This window comes from Schistocerca gregaria, chromosome 3 (assembly GCF_023897955.1).
Source record: "Schistocerca gregaria isolate iqSchGreg1 chromosome 3, iqSchGreg1.2, whole genome shotgun sequence".
Taxonomy (NCBI): domain Eukaryota; kingdom Metazoa; phylum Arthropoda; class Insecta; order Orthoptera; family Acrididae; genus Schistocerca; species Schistocerca gregaria.
The window spans coordinates 114,376,307-114,397,431 of record NC_064922.1 but is presented as its reverse complement, the minus strand read 5'-3'; the positions used below and the strand labels follow the sequence as shown (position 1 = coordinate 114,397,431).

General features: G+C 44.2%; 1 protein-coding gene across 1 annotated transcript in view; it reads left to right on the top strand.

The window, feature by feature from the left end:
• LOC126355274 (arylsulfatase B-like) overlaps positions 1-19,574 on the top strand; it is a 77,969-nt gene extending 58,395 nt beyond the window's left edge. The window contains exons 8-9 of the mRNA XM_050005562.1: positions 6,228-6,386; positions 19,063-19,574. Coding sequence (XP_049861519.1) covers positions 6,228-6,386; positions 19,063-19,535 — 632 coding nt within the window. The 3' untranslated portion in view covers positions 19,536-19,574. The remainder of the gene's footprint in view (positions 1-6,227; positions 6,387-19,062) is intronic.
• The last annotated feature ends 1,551 nt before the right edge of the window (positions 19,575-21,125 follow it).

Sequence of the window (21,125 nt, the reverse complement as noted above, 5' to 3'; positions counted from 1 at the left end):
CAACACCCGGCATCATGGTGTGGGGAGCGATCTCCTACACTGGCCGTACACCTCTGGTGATCGTCGAGTGGACACTGAATAGTGCACGGTACATCCAAACCGTCATCGAACCCATCGTTCTACCATTCCTAGACCGGCAAGGGAACTTGCTGTTCCAACAGGACAATGCACGTCCGCATGTATCCCGTGCCACCCAACGTGCTCTAGAAGGTGTAAGTCAACTACCCTCTCCAGCAAGATCTCCTGATCTCTCCCCCATTGAGCATGTTTGGGACTGGATGAAGCGTCGTCTCACGCGGTCTGCACGTCCAGCACGAACGCTGGTCCAACTGAGGCGCCAGGTGGAAATGGCATGGCAAGCCGTTCCACAGGACTACATCCAGCATCTCTACGATCGTCTCCATGGGAGAATAGCAGCCTGCATTGCTGCGAAAGGTGGATATACACTGTACTAGTGCCGACATTGTGCATGCTGTGTTGCCTGTGTCTATGTGCCTGTGGTTCTGTCAGTGTGATCATGTGATGTATCTGACCCCAGGAATGTGTCAATAAAGTTTCCCTTTCCTGGGACAATGAATTCACGGTTTTCTTATTTCAATTTCCAGGAGTGTATATAAACGTACTGGCAGACACGGTGGGTAGCAGTCTGCGATTGTTCTGCTAATGATGCTCTGGTGCACAGGAAGGTATAGAAAATGAGTGATTGTAGAAGGATAAAAGAGCTATTAGACAACATTTCTAGTTGGTGTGATGAATAGCAACTACTTCTAAATGTAGGAAAATCTAATATAATGTGGGCGAGTAGGACAAACAAACCCATAATGTTCGGATACAGCATCAGTAGTGTCCTGCTTGACAAAAGCCAATTCTTTTAAACATCTGAGCCTAACGCTGGAAAGCCGTATGAAATGGAACGAGCATGTGAGTATTGTAGCAGGGACCGCGAACGACCGTGAAGGGAAGGCAACGTTCTTTTCTAGGATCATTGTTGAGAAACTTTAGGGAAACAGCATTTGAAGCTGGCTGCCGAATGATCCTACTGCCACCGATGTACACTTCGCGAAAGGACCAAGAAGGTATGATACGAGAATTGAGCGCTCATACGGAGGCATACAGGCAGTGGTTCGGAGGCGAGTACTGTGAGTGTGGGAGGCAGAGGCCTTTCGTAACTGCTCTGTCTCATTTAAAAGTCGTAGGGACTGGTGTGTCGCATGAGCAGTAGCGTTGTCTTATTAGAAAAATTAATTACCTCATTTTCATTCAGCAGGGGAGTAAATAGGTCAGTTATCTGGGAACAAGAGACAGCGTAAGTCACGGTAATATGGAAAAAGATAGCAACACAGACTCTGATTTTCTATGCATGCAGCGGAGTTTCTCTTAAACCATGTCGATTTTATGATGACCAAATCCATGAATTTTGGAAATTAATATAGACAGGTAGATGAAACTAAGCCTTATCAATGAATAAGATGTGCTATCAAAAACACCGACTCCATGTTTGTTAACAAACGCGAAAATCATTCGCAATATTCTATTCGTTTTGCATGGTACATACAATGAAATAGTAGGACAGTAGTAATTTTATACGGATACATCCCATGTTTTCTAGTTACGGCCTTATGTGCTGTCGTACGAGGTACTTTAGGCTCTTTTTATAATCTGCTCACTGATTTTCTTGGACTCCTGAGCATGATGTCCAAAATTTCGTTAGGCTTCCGTTTCGTTAAAATTGTTTGCGTACCAGTTCGAGGTGCATCATGAACTGAACCTTTTTTCTGGAATTTGCGAATTACATCACGTACAGTGTTATGGTGTGGTCACTTCTAAGCAGGAAAGCGCTATTTAATTTGCCACCTCACTTGCTTTGTAAAGTTTCCTCCTGCACAGAAAACCTCTTCCACTTCACAACTCTCTCTGCAGTAATAACCAGTCCCACTACCTACCGTTGGAGGTTCGACTCCTCCCTCGGGCATGGGTGTGTGTTGTCCCTAGCGTAAGTTAAAGTTAGATTAAGAAGCGTGTAAGGCTAGGGACCGATGATCTTAGCAGTTTGGTCCCATAGGAATTTACCACGAATTTCCAAAATTTTGCATTCTCACTTCACACAGCTTACACAAGAACGAGACAATAACAGCAAAGAGCTGCACCTCAGTCGCAACGGTGCTACCCGCGCCCTACCTCTGTAGGTCGACGGAACACGTGCAGGAGGGACTCGTATGTGCTGAAAACCTTACGCACCCTGCAAGGCGAGACAGGAAAGGGCCGCTGCTGCGGAGAGACATGCGGACACAGGGTAGACAATCAGTTTTTTGTCACACTGTCTGCGAGTGGAATAGGAAAAGGAACGGCTAGGCGTGGTAAAGAGTGAAAAAAGGGCAGCTCGTTTTGTATTATCACGTTGTAAGGGAGAGAGTGTGGTAGATATGATACACGAGTTGGGATGGAAGTCATTACAGCATAGACGTTTTTCCTCGCGGCGAGACCTTTTTACGAAATTTCAGTCACCAACTTTCTCTTCCGAATGCGAAGATATTTTGTTGAGTCCAACCTACATAGGTAGGAATGATCATCAAAATAAAATAAGAGAAATCAGAGCTCGAACAGAAAGGTTTAGGTGTTCGTTTTTCCCGCTCGCTGTTCGGGAGTGGAATAGTAGAGAGATAGTATGATTGTGGTTCGATGAACCCTCTGCCAAGCACTTAAATGTGAATTGCAGAGTAGTCATGTAGATGTAGATGTAGAGTAACCAGCGACACGTACCGTACGGTGGCTTGCGGAATGTGTACGTAGATTTAGATGTACATATTCAACATAGCGAAGATTTGGGGCTGAATGCAAAAACCATACAGATGGGTGACCTAGTAGCAGAACGTACGTTTCAGTGAAGCGTTCAAACAGGTGGGCACTCTCCTAAACGCTCAAATCAGTGCGCTTTGTAGACTAACTGGGACTCCACATCTGCATCTACATCCATACTCTGCAAGCTACTGTGCAGTGCCTGAAGAGTACCATGTACTGCTACTTGTCATTTCCTTTCCTATTCCATTCGCAAGGAGAGAGGTATGAGTCCTGATTTCTCTCATCTTATCTTCTTCGCTGCCGTTACGCGAAATGTAAGTTAGCGGCAGTAGAATCGATCTGCAGTCAATTTCAAATACCGGTTCTCTAAATATCAGGAACAGCGTCTCGCGAAAACAGCGTCGTCTCCGCTCCAAAGTCTCCCATTTGAGTTCCCGAAGAACCTCCGTAATATCTTCGTGCGTACCAGTAACACATCTAACAGTCTGCTTCTGAATTGCTTCCATACCTTCCTTCAATCCGAGTTTGTGTTGACCCCGAACACTCGAGCAGTACTCAGTAGCGAGTTGTACAAGCTTTCTATGCACCTTCACCTTTGTAGATGAGCTATATTTTCTCCTAACAGAACCAAGTCGAGCATTCGCCTTCCCTACCACCAGTCGGACGTGCTGACTCCGTTTCATATCGCTTTGGGACGTTATTGGATGTGATTATCAAGAAGCACGCTACGAATTCAGTATTCTAACGTTAAAGGGTTGTATGTCCTACTCATCCGCATTAACTTACATCTCTATACATTTAGGGCAAGCTGCCGCTGATCACACCAACTAAAAATTCTGTCTAAGTCACCTTGTATTAACATACAGCCGCTAAACGCTACTACTTGATTAACCTGTGGCAGAAATACAGAACAAGACATACTTCTTTTCTGGTTTAGAAGACGGTGACTATGTTCCCTGCGGCAGGATGCCAAGTTATGAAAAGCATTCTATGCATGTATATCGAGTGGGCAATACACAAAATATATTTTCTATAAGAAAAGGTGAAGAAGCCAGCAGAGAAGGAGGAAACGAAAGTGAACTTCACGGACTAAGAGGTTTGTAGTATTATTTTCGTGATCACAAAACCAAATCAGAATGACGCAGAATTGATAGTATGAGGCTCCATATTTGTATGACGCTGTAGCTCCTGTGGTCTCCATGCTGGCAGCGATTCGGTTGGGAAGGCGACCATCAAGCCGCTGTGATCTCTTTTGAAGCAAACTGGCCCACAACTGTTGCAACCGTGCCTTCATACCCTGGATTCCGCTACTGCGACCCAACTGCGTCGCAGAGACATTTTACCAAGGACAGATTTGGGGATCTCGCTGCCAACCGCAGCACCTCTACAACACGCAGGTAGTTTATGGAGCCATGTCACATGTATGGAGGGGCATTGATATGTTGAAAAACGGCGGAACGATGTTGTCGCAACAAAAATACCATATGAGGACTCAGTTCCCTCACTTACTGCCAGTCATGAACTGGATTAATATCCAATGGCGTCCCACACTACAACGCGAGGAGTAACAGCTCTGTGCCAAAACTGCAAAAGTAGCACCTCTCCCCAAAATACCACCATGGTCACAGACAGTGGCCACTGCCGGTAGTGCAGAACAGCGATTCATCACAGACCACAACACGAGGTTATACATTAGCACGTCAACTTCCCAGTACCAGCAACATCCCAAACGCAATTGTGTTTGATGTGATGTTAACGAGTATTTTGGTCATGCGGTTCTAGGCGATGCAGTACGGAACCGCGGGACTGCTACGGTCGCAGGTTCGAATCCTACCTCGGGCATGGATGTGTGTGATGTCCTTAGATTAGTTAGGTTTAAGTAGTTCTAAGTTCTAGGGGACTGATGACCTAAGAGCCATTTGAACCATTTAACGAGTATTTCCATCATTACGATCCCATGCAACACAGCACCAGGCCACAGTCACGTCCGAATGTCCCATAGAAAGGATATTGGACGATACAGGAGATACGCAATGAGATGCAGTGCTGCCAACATTGTCTCACATGTGTACTCGTGATGTCCATGTTCTTCACAGTGATCTAAAGCTCTTGTACCCCACCAGGCCTAGTATTAACACTAAACATCAACAACAATAACACACTCTAGTGACCGATCTACTTGTCGCTTAAAATTTCTGCCCTAATCGTTTACATACTGGCCAGTGATGTGTACATGTATGAAACTACGCTGACATCTGGCCGTGCCTTCTGGGTGCTTAATATTTATTGTTAGTCGCTGAGTATCATGAACCTTAAGACAGACAATCCAAATTACATCATCATCCCCGGGTCAGGTGGATAAAAGTAGGGTTGCTACGAAACATTGTTAGGTCAGTTTTATTTTTTCCCTCCTGTATCTTTTCCAGTGTCTGGCGCCTTACTTGTGACCAAAGAAACAGTCTTTGTGGAAGCTCATAATTCCAACCCTCATTCACGTACATTACTTTTGCTCCACCTGTGTACTGACTAAGTCATGTTGAAAGGGCAGGACGCTGTTATAACAGCGCGTCTTCACAGTTTTCGTGTTTTAGCGGGTAATACATTTTAATGATTATTATATTTACTAATTGTATTTCAAATGGCAGGATGTGCAATGAATATATCAGAAGTTTCTTTTCTTAGATTTACGAAGTAAAGTCAAAATTAATCGGAATAGCAGGCAGGCGACGCACTTTCATGTCGTCTTAAGCTAAGAATAGAAGTAAATCAAATGTCTTGAAAGGACTGTCTGAAATCTGAACTATCTGATACCTACAGGCTCCAAGACTTTCTAAATATATGTGATGTGACCAGCCTTCAATCCATAATTGAAAGCCACCTGGAAACGAGATTTTAAGGAACATCAAAACTTCTGACAATTTTCTGCACGATTCTTACGACTACAGCTGAGCTTGAAAGACGCTTCCTAACTCTGAAGAGGATGAAGACAGTTTTAACAAGCGGAGTGGGGGAGAGTACGTTAAGTGTATCTTCATAGAAACGGGCACGATTCAAGGAATACATCATTTCAATGAAAAGGTTACTGACTTATGTTCAAGGATTTCGCACAGTTAAGTTTCTTTATCGTAAACAGAGGACAGTGTTACTTCGAATTGCTGTATGTTTTGGTGTAAACTTACGTGTGATTCATATTAATTTTGTAATAGATTTTTTGCTGCACGGACGTGTCTGGTTTCGTTTGTGGACCTCCACGTACATTTGTTACGAGCCGCCTCTGCCTTGCCTATGATAAAGTAGTATACAAGTGTCCTGTATTTACAAAAATTCAAGTGAGGGGCAACAGACCTTTCTGTAGACAGAGTTCCCTTGTAAAATGAACAGAAATGCTAACTGCGAAGTTATTTGCCTACACGGCGGTCAATTTCCAGGAGGGAATGCGTCTGCCCTCCCTGATGACCTGGACGGTATGGACATGTGGCCCGAGCTCGTTGTCGGTGGTTTCCACCCACGCACTGAGCTGCTCGTCAATATCGACGAACAGGCGGAGAACGCAGCTGTACGTGTTGGAGACTGGAAGCTCGTCAGAGGTGAGTACAAGGAGGCATACTACTACGCAGCTATAGACTTTATCTATAGATAGCGAACATTCACTCTTGTAGGCTGTATCGAACAGACATATGAAACGCATATTGAAGAAAAAAAGTTTTCAGGTGCATTAAAGCTAATATGTGTATAATGGCACTGTAGTAGTAGTGGTAGTAGTAGTATTAGTAGTACCAGTGGTAGTGTGAGTAGTACAGGAGGGCAAAGTAACATTGACCCAGAAAATATGTAATGCGTCTCAAGCCGTATTACATCACCCACATCAGGAACACTGGATGTAAGTCCTGTTGCCGTTCGGTTGCCTATCTTGAGTTGCTTTAAAAATTTTACGAGTCACTTTTATTTTGCTCACAATGTACTAGCAGTAACAGTATAGTTTATGCTGTTCCCCCCAGACAGCAATATAAAATTTCACTGTACACATAATAGAGTCTTTAAATAGTAAAATGTCACTAACAGGAATATTCTGTGCCTTGTCCAAAGAATTTGATTGTGTGAAACATGACATTATGTTACAGAAATTACAATTCTGTGGTATAAATGGAATAGCATATGAGTGGTTTAAGTCATGCCTACAGAACAGGAAGCTAAAAGTTTCCTTATATGGGTCAAGTGATTTAAATAAGTTTGCCACTTCATTTAACTGGAGTGAAATTACATTAGGTGTTCCACAGGGTTCAATCATGGGTCACCTTCTGTTCTTGATAAATGTGAACGACCTCTCTTCCTATCTGAAACAGGAAGCTGAACCGACACTGTTTGCTGATGATACAAGCATCATTATTAATCCAGCAAAAGAAATTCAAAATGATAATAGTACAAATAAGGTCTTTGGAAAAGTCATTAATTGCTTGTCTGCAAATTGGTTTGCTATAAACATTGAAAAAACACAGTCCATCCAATTTTCTGCTGCAAAAAGTGCAATTCCTTCAATAAATATAACACATCAATAGAAGTCAGTAGACAGGGTAGAACACACTAAGTTTTTGGGTGTACAAATAGATGAGAATCTTAATTGGAAAATTCATATTTTGAATCTCCGAAAGCAACTAGGTTCAGAATAATTGCCAATGATGAGGATATATAAATTAGTAATCTAAGATACTTTGCATTCTTTCACTCTCTGATGCCATATGGAATAATATTTTGGGGTAACCCAAAATTTAGGCAAAAAGTATTCACTACTGAAAAGAAAGTGGTTAGCTTAATGTGTGATGTTCACCGTCGCACATCTTGTAGGCTTTTTTTAAAAGATAGGGAGTTCTTACAACAGCCTCACAATACATCTACTTACCAATTAAATCTGTTCGCAACAACAATGACCAAATTATAATACCAGAAGAAAGAAAGACTTACACTATCCTTTGCTCAACCTATCTTTGGCACAGAAAGGCGTAAAATATGCTGCTATAAAAATTTTCGACAAATTACCAGATGAAATAAAGTGTCTGACAGACAGCAGTAATAGCTTCAAAAATGAATTGAAATCATATCTCCTCGACAACTCCTTCTATACCGTAAATGAATTCCTGAATACGAATAAAAATATCTATAAATAGAGTATATGCATTTTGTGCAATTTAAAGAAATGGGGTAAATAATAGAAATATTAATCTTTAACGCTCTATTAAATTTGTGCTTTTCTTGTGCACTTGACAAGTTCCACATCATAACGGCTACCGTACCTCGCGATTGATCAATGGAACACACAACCAATTAACTAACTTCACAACGTCCGGCCGATTTTTTAGGACGGTTCAGGGAGCAGAGGAGTCAACCTCTGCCTGTCAAAGCTGCAGACATTGACAGCTAAGGGGAGAGTGTTGGTGTGGGAGAAACAACTTGCACACTTTCGCACGCAATTCTGGCGCTGCACACAAGCTTACTGTTTGGCAAGACAAACACTTTGGAACATCTACCGTACCCTCAGGTGCTGTATTGTTGTACTGCTAATGTTAACTGTGGCGCGATATACTCGTCGCCCAGTGCTGACTGATCGAATACTAAGGAGCGCTCTTTCAGGATGTTCTAAAGAAACTGCACTGGCTATACTTTTATTGATCCAAGGATGGCTTAATCAACATTAATGGCGCTACATTTTAAGAAGATACAGTATTTCTTACTACATCCATTTCAATATTTGCAATTATTGTCTTATAGGGACCGAGCAGGGAGTCTGCTACGTCCTTATCGTTGGAAATCATCCCACTATAAGTTGAAGTATTCTTTTAGGGAAACCACAGGAAACTAAATCAGAATGGGCGGGTGGGGATTAGTGCCTCCAGCTTCCAATGTCAAGGCCATTCTGTTTCAGAGCCCAGAAATAAGGTCTGTAAAGGTGCTCTAACCTCATCAGCACATCCTATTGTAACGGCTCCGTCGTCCTACAGAAACACATAAACATTTCCACTCACACTGGGGTGAATCTATCCTCTGCGGCAGCTCACACACCTGCCCTGTTACAGAATGAACAGTATGTCTAGACTGGAAAAGCTGTAGCGGCACTAGTCATTCTACGCGTGTCTAGTGTAACAAAAAAATTTTCACGTTATGTGAGCTATTGAAGGGTAATCAGTGGAAACTTCGATCTATTGTTACTCCTTTCATACAAAATACCGCCACGCCAATGCTAATCAGAATTACAGTTCCGATATTCACACGCAATCACATTTACGCGTAATAGTCCGCTTAAGGTACTGAACCAAACCCGTTACCAAAAGGATTAACGGACGTATTGTATGTGACAGAATCCTTGCTCAAATATTCCACAACTCGAAGCTTATCGGTATCGATTAGTTTTTAGTTACTTCAAAAGTCACAGTTTGCACATAAAAATCGGAATTTCGCCCCTTCGTCTTGTCACTCGTGCGCGGCTACTTTGCGGCACTTCGTGGTCACGTGTTACTTATGCCGGATAATTATTACGTCTATTCAGCTTAATACATGCGTCCAAACATGATGTAAATTGCGTTCCAAACTTTTGTAGACTTCACAAAGCAATCACTTTTTCCGCCAAAATAAGTCGTCTAATTAGTTGTTATAGATTGCAGGCAGTCAAATATCATTAATTCGCGCGTCTTTTGGATTTGATCAATCACTACTTAATAGTTTTTGTGGGCAGGTTATTAACAGAACAAATTTACAAAACCCACAGATATCAAAACAGCTCCCTCTTTAAACAACGGAATCATTCACACTAATAACTTAACATACTAAATCAACACCAATTAATAGAAGATGTAACACTCAGGTTGACGTAGATTCATTTCTAAGATTCCTGAGCTGACTACAGGGCCGGCTGCGGTGGCTGAGCGCTTCTAGGCTCTTCAGTCCGGAACTGCGCTACTGCTACGGTCGCAGGTTCGAATCTTGCCTCGGGCATGGATGTGTGTGATGTCCTTAGGTTAGTTAGGTTTAAGTAGCTCTGAGTTCTAGGGGACTGATGACCTCAGATGTTAAGTCCCACAATGCTCAGGGCCGGATTTTTGATATGACTACATATTGTTTTACTATGTACGAGGCTAACACCTTTCGGCAACAGCTGTAACTACCTGTAAATACTGCTTCGACAGTGCCTATCTGTCGTACCAGAACGATGACTCACGTGGAAGCTATCTGCTCGCTGCCGTTCGACGTAAGCAGGCGAGAAACTACGACGTCACCTAAAAAACTCGTTGTCTCCGTACGCTCGGAGACACGACTCGTCGCTCGAGTTTCTTATTGTGTACTAGTGTAATAGCGTGAGCATGCACAATGTCGGCACTAGTACAGTGTATATCCACCTATCGCAGCAATGCAGGCTGCTATTCTCCCATGGAGACGATCGTAGAGATGCTGGATGTAGTCCTGTGGAACGGCTTGCCATGCCATTTCCACCTGGAGCCTCAGTTGGACCAGCGTTCGTGCTGGACGTGCAGACCGCGTGAGACGACGCTTCATCCAGTCCCAAACATGTTCAATGGGGGACAGATACGGAGATCTTGCTGGCCAGGGTAGTTGACTTACACCTTCTAGAGCACGTTGGGTGGCACGGGATACATGCGCACGTGCATTGTCCTGTTGGAACAGCAAGTTCCCTTGCCGGTCTAGGAATGGTAGAACGATGGGTTCGATGACGGTTTGGATGTACCGTGCACTATTCAGTGTCCCCTCGACGATCACCAGAGGTGTACGGCAAGTGTAGGAGATCGCTCCCCACACGATGATGCCGGGTGTTGGCCCTGTGTGCCTCAGTCGTATGCAGTCCTGATTGTGGCGCTCACCTGCACGGCGCCAAACACGCATACGACCATCATTGGCACCAGGGCAGAAGCGACTCTCATCGCTGAAGACGACACGTCTCCATTCGTCCCTCCATTCACGCCTGTGGCGACACCACTGGAGGCGGGCTGCACGATGTTGGGGTGTGAGCGGAAGACGGCCTAACGGTGTGCGGGACCGTAGCCCAGCTTCATGGAGACGGTTGCGAAGTGTCCTCGCCGATACCCCAGGAGCAACAGTGTCCCTAATTTGCTGGGAAGTGGCGGTGCGGTCCCCTACGGCATTGCTTAGGATCCTACGGTCTTGGCGTGCATCCGTGCGTCGCTGCGGTCCGGTCCCAGGTCGACGGGCACGTGCACCTTCCGCCGACCACTGGCGACAACATCGATGTACTGTGGAAACCTCACGCCCCACGTATTGAGCAATTCGGCGGTACGTCCACCCGGCCTCCCGCATGCCCACTATACGCCCTCGCTCAAAGTCCGTCAACTGCACATACGGTTCACGTCCACGCTGTCGCGGCATGCTACCAGTGCTAAAGACCGTGATGAAGCTCCGTATGCCACATCAAACTGGCTGACACTGACAGCGGCGGTGCACAAATGCTGCGCAGCTAGCGCCATTCGACGGCCAACACCGCGGTTCCTGGTGTGTCCGCTGTGCCGTGCGTGTGATCATTGCTTGTACAGCCCTCTCGCAGTGTCCGGAGCAAGTATGGTGAGTCTGACACACCGGTGTCAATGTGTTCTTTTTTCCATTTCCAGGAGTGTATATATGGCGCTGCCATGGGTCATACGGATATCAACTGGGTTTTTTAAAATACTAACCCCTATTTTTATTACAAATTTGAGTAGTACGTAAAGAAAAATGAATATTTCAGTTGGACCACTTTTTTCTCTTTGTGATAATGGCGCTGCAATGGTGACTAACGTATAAGTGCGTAGTATCACGTAACATCCCACAAGTGCCGACGGTATTTGCTTCGACATACATTACCTGTGTTATAATGGACCGTTTATAAATTACGCGAAACGTCGATATAGTGTTGATGTATGGCTGTTGTGATCAAAATCCCCAATGGGCGTGTGGTATGTACGGTGATCGGTATCCTGGACGACATCATCCAGAGAATCGGGAATCTCAAAAACGTCTGTGCTGAGAATGCTACATCAAAATCGATTGCACCCGTGTCATATTTCTGTGCACCAGAAAATGCATGGCGATGACTTTGAACGTTGTGTACAGTCCTACCACTGGGCACAAGAGAGATTACGGGACGATGACAGATTTTTTGCACGCGTTCTATTTAGCGGCGAAGCGTCATCCACCAACAGCGGTAACGTAAACCGGCATAATATCCGCTGTTGGCCAACGGAAAATCAACGATGACTGCGAGAAATGGAACATCTTTGGCGGGTTAATGTGTGGTGCGGCATTATGGGAGGAAGGATAATTGGTCCCCATTTTATTGACTACAATCTAAATGGTGCAATGTAAGCTGATTTCCTACTTAATGTTCTACCGATGTTACTTCAAGATGCTTCGCTGCATGATAGAATGGCGATGTACTTCCAACATGATGGATGTCCGGCACGTAGCGGTTGAAGCGACACTGAATAGCATATTTCATCACAAGTGGTTTGGTCGTCGGAGCACCACACCATGGCCCGCACGTTCACCGGATCTGACGTCCCCGGATTTCTTTGTGTGGGGATAGTTGAAGGATATTTGCTATCGTGATCTACCGACAACGGCTGACAACATGCGTCACCGCATTGTCAATGCATTACGGAAGGCGAACTTCTCGCTGTTGGCAGGAATATCGTTACACGTATTGCCAAATGCATTGAGGTTGACGGACATCATTTTGAGGATTTATTGCATTAATGTGGTATTTACAGATAATCACACAGTAACAGCATGCGTTCTCAGAGATGAAAAATTCACAAACGTACATGTATCACATTGGAACAACTGAAATAAGATGTTCAAACGTACCTACGTTCTGTATTTTAATTTAAAAAACCTACCTGTTTGTCTAAATTTGTGTGCCATATGTGTGTGACTATTGCAGCGCCATCTATCACAAAGCGAAATAAGTGGTCCAACTAAACCATTCATATTTCTTTACGTACTACACTAATATCTAATAAAAAATGGGGGTTTCAATATAAAAAAAACGCAGTTGATATCCGTTTGACCTATGGCAGCGCCATCTAGCGTGCCAACCATAGCGCCATCTGGCTTCCCCCTTCGAGCGTGACAATTTTCGTTCTTCGTAGTGTTTTCGTTTGTCACTTATTTCTTGAGATATTTGGCCTGGTCGCGATCAATGGACCACCCTGTATATGCGAAATTTGGTTAAATTTATCCAGACGTTCCTGATTTATGCGTTTGTGTCACAATTTTGCATTCCCATCCTCGACCCAGTGTCAGCCTATTGTTACCCCCACAGATCCACTTTTGAGACATTAAGTGATACTTGTACGAAGTTTCGTACACACACACACACACATGTATATATTTTTAAATATATAGACAGATGCATAAATGAACAGATGCATTTATGTTGATTTATATAAATAAAAAGCAAAACAAAATGGAAATAACTCACGAGGAGTTTTACAAAATAGAATCTCTATCAATGTAAATGTAATTATTACGAAAGACCAACTCTATTGAAACACTCTACGCAGCAGTATCTGTTATGGTTCATGTTCAGACATTTAGAAGACAGATTGAAAAGTATAAGGCGAAAATTATCAGGAAAATTTATAGAGGTATCAGTCTTCTCCTTTTTAATGACCAAGAACTCTACAGAACTTCTCTACTGTCAAAATGATAGGAACGATCCTGTGCCTTTCATTAAATTCCTGATTTGGGGTTTGAATAGGACTTGAGATCAAGCATGTCGTGAATTAATTTGGGTGAAGAGGGCGTCGAGAGGGATCTACAAACAGAAAGGAACAATAACGGTCACTTTTAGAAAGAGAGGGTGAAAATACTATGGACGAAGGTGGTTGATCAAGAACAGGTTCACAACACAAATCTTCCACATAGCGAACAGCAGGAAAAAAAGACAAAGCGAATCATTGAGACAGAAGGAGATATGAAAGAAGTGGAGAACACATAAGATTACATAAGAAATTGGGAACATATTGGAAGCGTCACAAATACGTACGAAAAAGAGAACAGAAAGTAAACAGTCGGAAGAACGCATGAGAGAACACAGTGAGCTTACGAAGAGAATCTGGGAAGAACGAAAGGCCAAACAAAAATCATGACTAATCAACAACGCTGCCTTAAAAGGAATAGTCTAAATAACAATAAAAAACGAAGACTATCGTGTTAGCCAATATAGAAATTAATTTGTTTATTAGCAGCATCCTATTTTCTCAAAAAATACAGATAATTTGTATTAATCCTGTATTTCCTTCAGAATGTCCCATTTACTATAAATAAAACGATCAAAATACTTTTTCCTCAAAATTTTAAGATAGTAGCAAATAGAGGGTTAAATACACCGCGTCTCATCTCTTATCCACATTCGACGAACTACACGGATTGATGATCAGTTCCCAAACACGTCTTAGCAACCACCGACACACACATACTCACATACACACACACACCCCCCCCCCCCCCACACACACACACACACACACACACATACACACACACACACACACACACACACACACACACACACACACACACACACACACACACAAGGTAGCTAATGAACTGACCATCCTACGACTCCAACGGAAACCATATCACCCTTCAACACAGACACAATAAACACAGAGAATATCACATCCTCACATAATTGACAAAAAGGAACATAATACATAAAAGACTGTGTAATATTCAGATAACTACACGATACGCATTTTATGAAGAACATAGTCTGTAACAGAATTAACAATGTACGCCGCTGAGCGAAAACATTCTGACCACCTGCTTGTTTGTCCGTCTAAGGAACGAAATACATCACTGATTCTACATAACGGGGGATCCGACAGTTTGTTGGTAGGTTCGTGCAGTATGTGGTATTATTTTTCTATGCACAGATCATGTAATTCGCGTAAATAATGGGCTGCTGATCTGCGTACGCAATGGTGGCGGCCAATAGCAACCCGGATGGGTTCCATAAGATTTACATCAGGCAAATATTGTCGCCTAGACATCAAAATGACTTCACTGTAATACTTCTCAAACCTTTGCAGCACGGTTCTGGCTACGAGACGCAGACAGTTATAAGTGCTGAAAGATAACATCGCTTTCGGGGAAGACATCAGGCACGAACGGATGCACGTGGTTCGCAGCTGTCAGCGTGTCTTCGATTACTACAACTAGTCCCACGCAAAAGCAGGAGAATGTCTCCCACTGTATAACACTGCTCCAATCACCATGAGTCCGTAGCGCGTTGCACGTTTCGAGCCGCCGTTCACCTCGATGACGATACTTGCCGAAACGACCACAGACTTAGTGTAGTAAAAATGTGATTCACCAGAAGAGCCGACACGTTTCCACTGATCGACAGCCGAATCCCGATTGTACCGTGACCACTGCATTCGTAGTTGACGATGGCGTTCGGTCAACGAGTGAACGCGTATGGGTGGTCAGGTGCGAAGCTCCATGCTCAGCTGTGTACGATGAACGGTGTAATCCGAAACACTTGTGCTTGCACCAGAAATGTGGTTCTTCGTCGCAGATGTCACAGACCGTCATCTATCCTCATTTACAGAACAGAGAAGCCTCCGAACCCAACGTTCTGTGAAGAGCCATGGACGCCCAAACATTCACCGCCTAATGGTAGCTTCACTGTCCCTCTGCCTCTTACCGCAGATGCTCACGGCAGGAGGACGTGAACATTCGACCAGCTTCGCCGTTTTCAAGTAATTCCTTCACAAGCTCTGCGTAACTATAATCTGCCCTTAGTCAAAGACGCTTACCGCAATGGATTTCTCCGTCTATAGCCCCTATCTTCGCTAAGTTGATACCTCTTCCGTGTCAGCTCCGCTTGTATTCTTTCGTTACGCTGTCCCCTGCCAACGAGGCCTTCAGGCGGCATCCAACGTCGCGATGGGCTGTGATCGTAATGTTTTGGCTTTCAGCGTATCCATTCTATTTCTTTTGAGCAGTACATGAAACTGGCAGCGTGGCCTACAACCACCTCAAACACCTTTAGGTGTCAGAGATGCAGCACAGGATATGCAAAAGGCACTCGAGCTTTAATAATCATCTAACCCAAAAGCAAGGACGAAACCGAGTTAGTCAATCTGGGAGGAATGCAAAGCTCAAATACGGCCACTCGCTAACTAAGGGCTTCCACAGACACAAAGTCATGTGGAAATGTCTACAAGGTGTTGTAATAGCTGCAGCTGACCCTCTAGCTCATATTGAGAATCTAAATAAGCACTTCGCCACGCCGATATCCTGACTTGACCAACTTAACAAGGGCACAAACCGTCGAGTCCCTAGGTGTATAAGTTGTCGGTAAAAATAAAACATTTTTTTCTGTAGCCAGTGGCAGTAAGGCGCTGCGCAAGCCAACTGCACGAATTCGTTCGGCTACATCAGGGTGCGATAACATGATGAACCGTCTTTTTGTTGATTCTCTACTGCCAAAAATAACGGATACTTTTAACCCTTCTCTGACCTCCAGTATCTCTCCAACAGCCTGGAAGAAGGGGCTCATAAAACCATTATCCAAGAAGGAATCTACCAAACATCCCTCTGACTACAGATCGATTTGCATTCTACCAGCATTATCCGAGACTTCAAAATACATACACTGAGTTGACAAAAATCATGTGATACCTCCTAATATCGTGTAGGACCTCCTTTTGCCCGGCATAGAGTAGCATCTCGATCTGTAATGTGGTGAAGAAACCGGTGGTAGCCTCTACACAAGTACTGAGCTAAGCGTTCTCTAAAGCCATCCATAATTGCGAAAGTATTGCCGGTAGGATTCATATAGAGCGATATCCATGGCCAAATCATTCGCTCCAACCGTCGAGAATGTCTTTCAAACTAGTCCCGAACAACTGTGGCCCACTGTCAAGGCGCTTTGTCATCCACAAAAAGTCCTTCGTTGTTTGGTAACATGAACTACATGAATGGCTGCAAACGGTCTCCAAGTAGCCGAACATAACCATTTACAGTGAACGATAGGTTCAGTAGGATCATAGGACATACAATACAAACAGAGCCCCCACCATTATGGAACCACATGCCTGCTTGCACAGTGCCTTGTTGACAACTTCGGTGGATGGCTTCGCGGGATCTGCTACACATTCGAACCGTACTATCAGCTCTTGCCATCTGAAATTGGGACTCTTCTGAGCAGGCGATGGTTTACCAATCGTTTAGGGTCCAACGGATATGGTCACAACAAGCCCAGAAGAGGCGCTGCAGGCGATGTCGTATTGTTATCAAAGGCACTCGGTCGTCTGCTGCCATATCCCATTAACACCGAATATCGCAGCACTGTCCTAACGGATACGTTCAACGTGCACACCTTTTCTGCAGTTATTTCAAGCAGTGTTGCTTGTCTGTTATCACTAACAACTCTAATCAAACGCCGCTGCTCTCTATTCTTTAGTCAAGACTGTTGGCCACTGCGTGTCCATGATGAGAGCTAATGCCTGAAATTTGGTATTCTCGGCGCACTCTTGTCACTGTGGATCTCAGAATATTGAATTCTCTAACGAAATCTGAAACGTAATGCTCCAACTAACATCCCGCGTTGCAAGACTGTTAATTCCCGTCATGGAATGCTCCAACTAACATCCCGCGTTGCAAGTCTGTTAATTCCCGTCACGTCTGCAGGCTTTTCACATGGACCACCTGAGTGCAAATGATTGCTCCCGCCAATGCACTGCCATTTTGTACTTTCTGCACGCGATACTACCGGCATCTGTATATGAACATATTGCTATCGCATGACTTTTGTTACCTCACTAGTTCACGAACACCTTACTAATTATTTGTGTGTAAAATAAACTTTGAGAAGAATACTAGTCCAGTTCCCACAAAATCGCAATACCACGACTTCTTGTACAAAAGTATTTTTTGAACTGAAACAAGCTGTTGATGAAGAATAGGCGTCTATTATGTGCTTTTTGGATGCAACCTTAACCAGTCACGAAAGAGGAGAGAGTTCAGTTCACAGAATCTGTTCCACTACTGATCCCGAACGTCACAGAAATAACCTTTCCTTCTTCTGCAAAAACCTGAGCAGAATTCTGTACTATCAGTAAGATTGGAATGAATATATGACGGCGTTTAGCAAGGATATGTAAGCTTCACTCTACTCACTCCACAATATAAAAACGTATTTTCTTTCGACCTTAAAAAGAATTTCGTAACAACCCTAATACTCCCACATGTGACTAATTAGGTGCCACTCTGCAAAGACTTATTTGCGAAACTCCGCTCAGGCTGGAGCTGGAGATGAACGCTCGTGTACGATAAATTTATGACGTAACATATTAGGACTAAATGACACCAGCCTGTGAAGAGTTATCAGGGCCACGTTCCGATAAGTGTAGACACAATCATACTGTATCTCTACTGTATAGCCTTCTCAGTCATTGCGCTCCCTCTTTTTTGTATTCAACTCTAGCTCTACCATTTGAACAGCACAGCAGGAATATTTATTTTGAATAAAGCAAAATTCTGTCTTTACCGTGACATAATATTGCCACGTTGTCTAAATAATTCACTCTATAGGGACTCGATTTTGGAACAACCCTCCTCAAAATATAAGAGAAATTAGTTTCTTTCCACGCTGCGAAAGACAGCTGAGGGTCAATTTCTGTCACAACAGCCAACTCTCATACAGTCTTGCAGCTGATTCCGTCAGTTTCCCTCCAAAAAATGGTTCAAATGGCTCTGAGCATTATGGGACTTAACTTCTGAAGTCATCAACCCCTAGAACTTAGAACTACTAAAACCTTACTTAGCTAAGGACATCACACACATCCATGCCCGAGGCAGGATTCGAACCAGCGACCGTAGTGGTCACACGGATCCAGACAATAGCGCCTAGAACCGCTTGGCCACCCCGGCCGGCAGTCGCCCCCCCCCCCCCCCCCCCCCCCTCGCAGAACCTTTTGCTACCCTTGTCGGCAGATCTGTCTGTTTGTATCCTGTTCTTTCCTAACAGCCGCCGTCACTGTCATTTCAAACTTTTCCTGTTCATTATCCGTTCCACTTGTGGTAATACTAATCATGGATCCAAAAGTGTTAATCTAAACTGTATCGTTTTAAATGCCCTGTACTGTTATAATAATTTATTTTTTATTACTGTTATTGGTGTCAGTTATTATTATTATTATTATTATTAAATAAGTAACAAACAAATAAGCCAATAATGTGATTATCTGTCAGGGACACAAAATACTCAGGAATACTTGGGGGCGACCGGCAGCGAAGACGGTGCGTCCACTCCAGCCTACAGCCCTGAGCAGGTGCTCTCCAGCGCCGCGGGGGTGGCAGTCTCCAGCGTGCTGTCCAACTCCACTCCAGCCGAGGTGATACTGAGGCTGCGCGCAGAGGCCACCGTCTCCTGTCCGGACCGCCCCCAGGAGCCGCAGTGCTCCATCCAGAACAGCACCGACTACTGTGTCTTCAACATCGCGGAGGACCCGTGCGAGGCCGGCGACGGCGTGGCTCCAGACGGCGTGCTGTCAGCGCTGCTGGAGCGCCTCCAGGCCCTGTCGCAGCCGCTGATGCCGCAAGGTGATGTCGCGTCGGAGCCCGACCTAGCCGACCCCCGGCGCTGGAACAACACCTGGGTGCCCTGGACAGACTGCCTCGTCGACGAGACGGACGAGGCCTGCAACGTCGTAGCACAGTCATAGAAAGGTCACTGCGGTCATCAGAAGCGCCCTGTCTCAGTATCGCCTTCCATCACCTCAGCGCTCCAATAAAAGAGATTCTGTTTTCCAACAACACGTTTTTCACTATGATTATCGTACATATAGATCTGTACTTGACGAGAAGTTTGATAGTATAGTGGTGAAGTTAATTATTGCATCACCTTCCATTACTTCACACAACGCAGAGAATGTTTTTCTTGATAATCACTTGCTAGCAGGATATCCCTTGTAACACCTTTCCAACCTTTCCATACGGCTTCTGGTCACACTGAATAACAAGTTATAAAAATATACGGGCTGATCCAGCTTCCCATACCGATGTTGTTTTATGTAACCCGCAATGTTATATCTGGGCCTTATCGCATGCGGCACTTACATATTCTCTCGCAACCTACCCTCTAACTATTAATACTAACTAAATATTGATACGTTACCCAGCAAGGTTGCGCAGTGGTTAGATAGTGGACTCGCATTCGGGAGGACGACGATTCAATCCCGCGTCCGGCCATCCTGATTTAGGTTTTCCATGATTTCACTAAATCGCTCCAGGCAAATGCTGGGATGATTCCTTTGAAAGGGCACGGCCGTCTTCCTTCCCCGTCCTTCGCTAATCCGATGAGACTGATGACCTCGCTGTCTGGTCTCCTTCCCCAAAAGAAACCCCAACCCCAACTGTGATACGTTTTCGATGGAGGCTACGATTTTCGAATAACTCAAGAAAAACCTATAAAAGTTACCTCCACCGCTACATTCATCCGTCACCAATCGTGATTTTTAAGTATTTTGTCAATGTCACTTCCACATACCACTGTTAAAAAAATGCCAACTACACGAACTATTTCAGATTTTCTGCCTTTCTGCGTCTCTGTTGATTGAGCGATTAAGCCACCGGAATAGTCGGCTATATCGTTAACATTAATAATTGTAATGTGTTCGTGAGGGCAATGAAAAAAGTGACTTTTTTAAAAATTACGCTGAAACTAATTACGTTGAAGATTCGATCCAAAGTCAACCCGTACAAACACCTTAGCTTCGTGGACAGGAGGCTTCAATAAGATGCGACCTAGTTATTTATTTTACGGTCTTAAAATTCACATAGCTGTTAGCTGAAATTTACAGAAACGTTAATTTTACAATTTGGTGCCCTAGGCCAAAGGCGTAGTAAACCCGCTCAATCGAGAGAAAGAAACGTCTAATATGGGAAATAATTAGTGCACTTGCAAATTTTTATACAGTGGTAAGAGGGAAAGCCATGTACTAAATACTAGAAACGCCTACAATATGGGTTGAGTGTGGCAGTAGGGGGTGCGTTTCAAGGTAGGTATTGTACGTCTTTCTTGAATAACTCGAATAATAGGGCCCCTAGCGAAAACGTATCGCACCAAAAATATCTCCGGTGATTTTTAAAGACCAAATATGACATTGTGGCTTGCATAAACCGACGTCGGAAGGGTCAGATGATACCCCCTGCGTGCTATCTGATAAGAGGTGTCCGGACAGCTGTCAGTGGACATTACTGTGGAGTTTGTCCACCATTCGCTCCCATGGTGACTTGAAATCTGCGGAAGATAT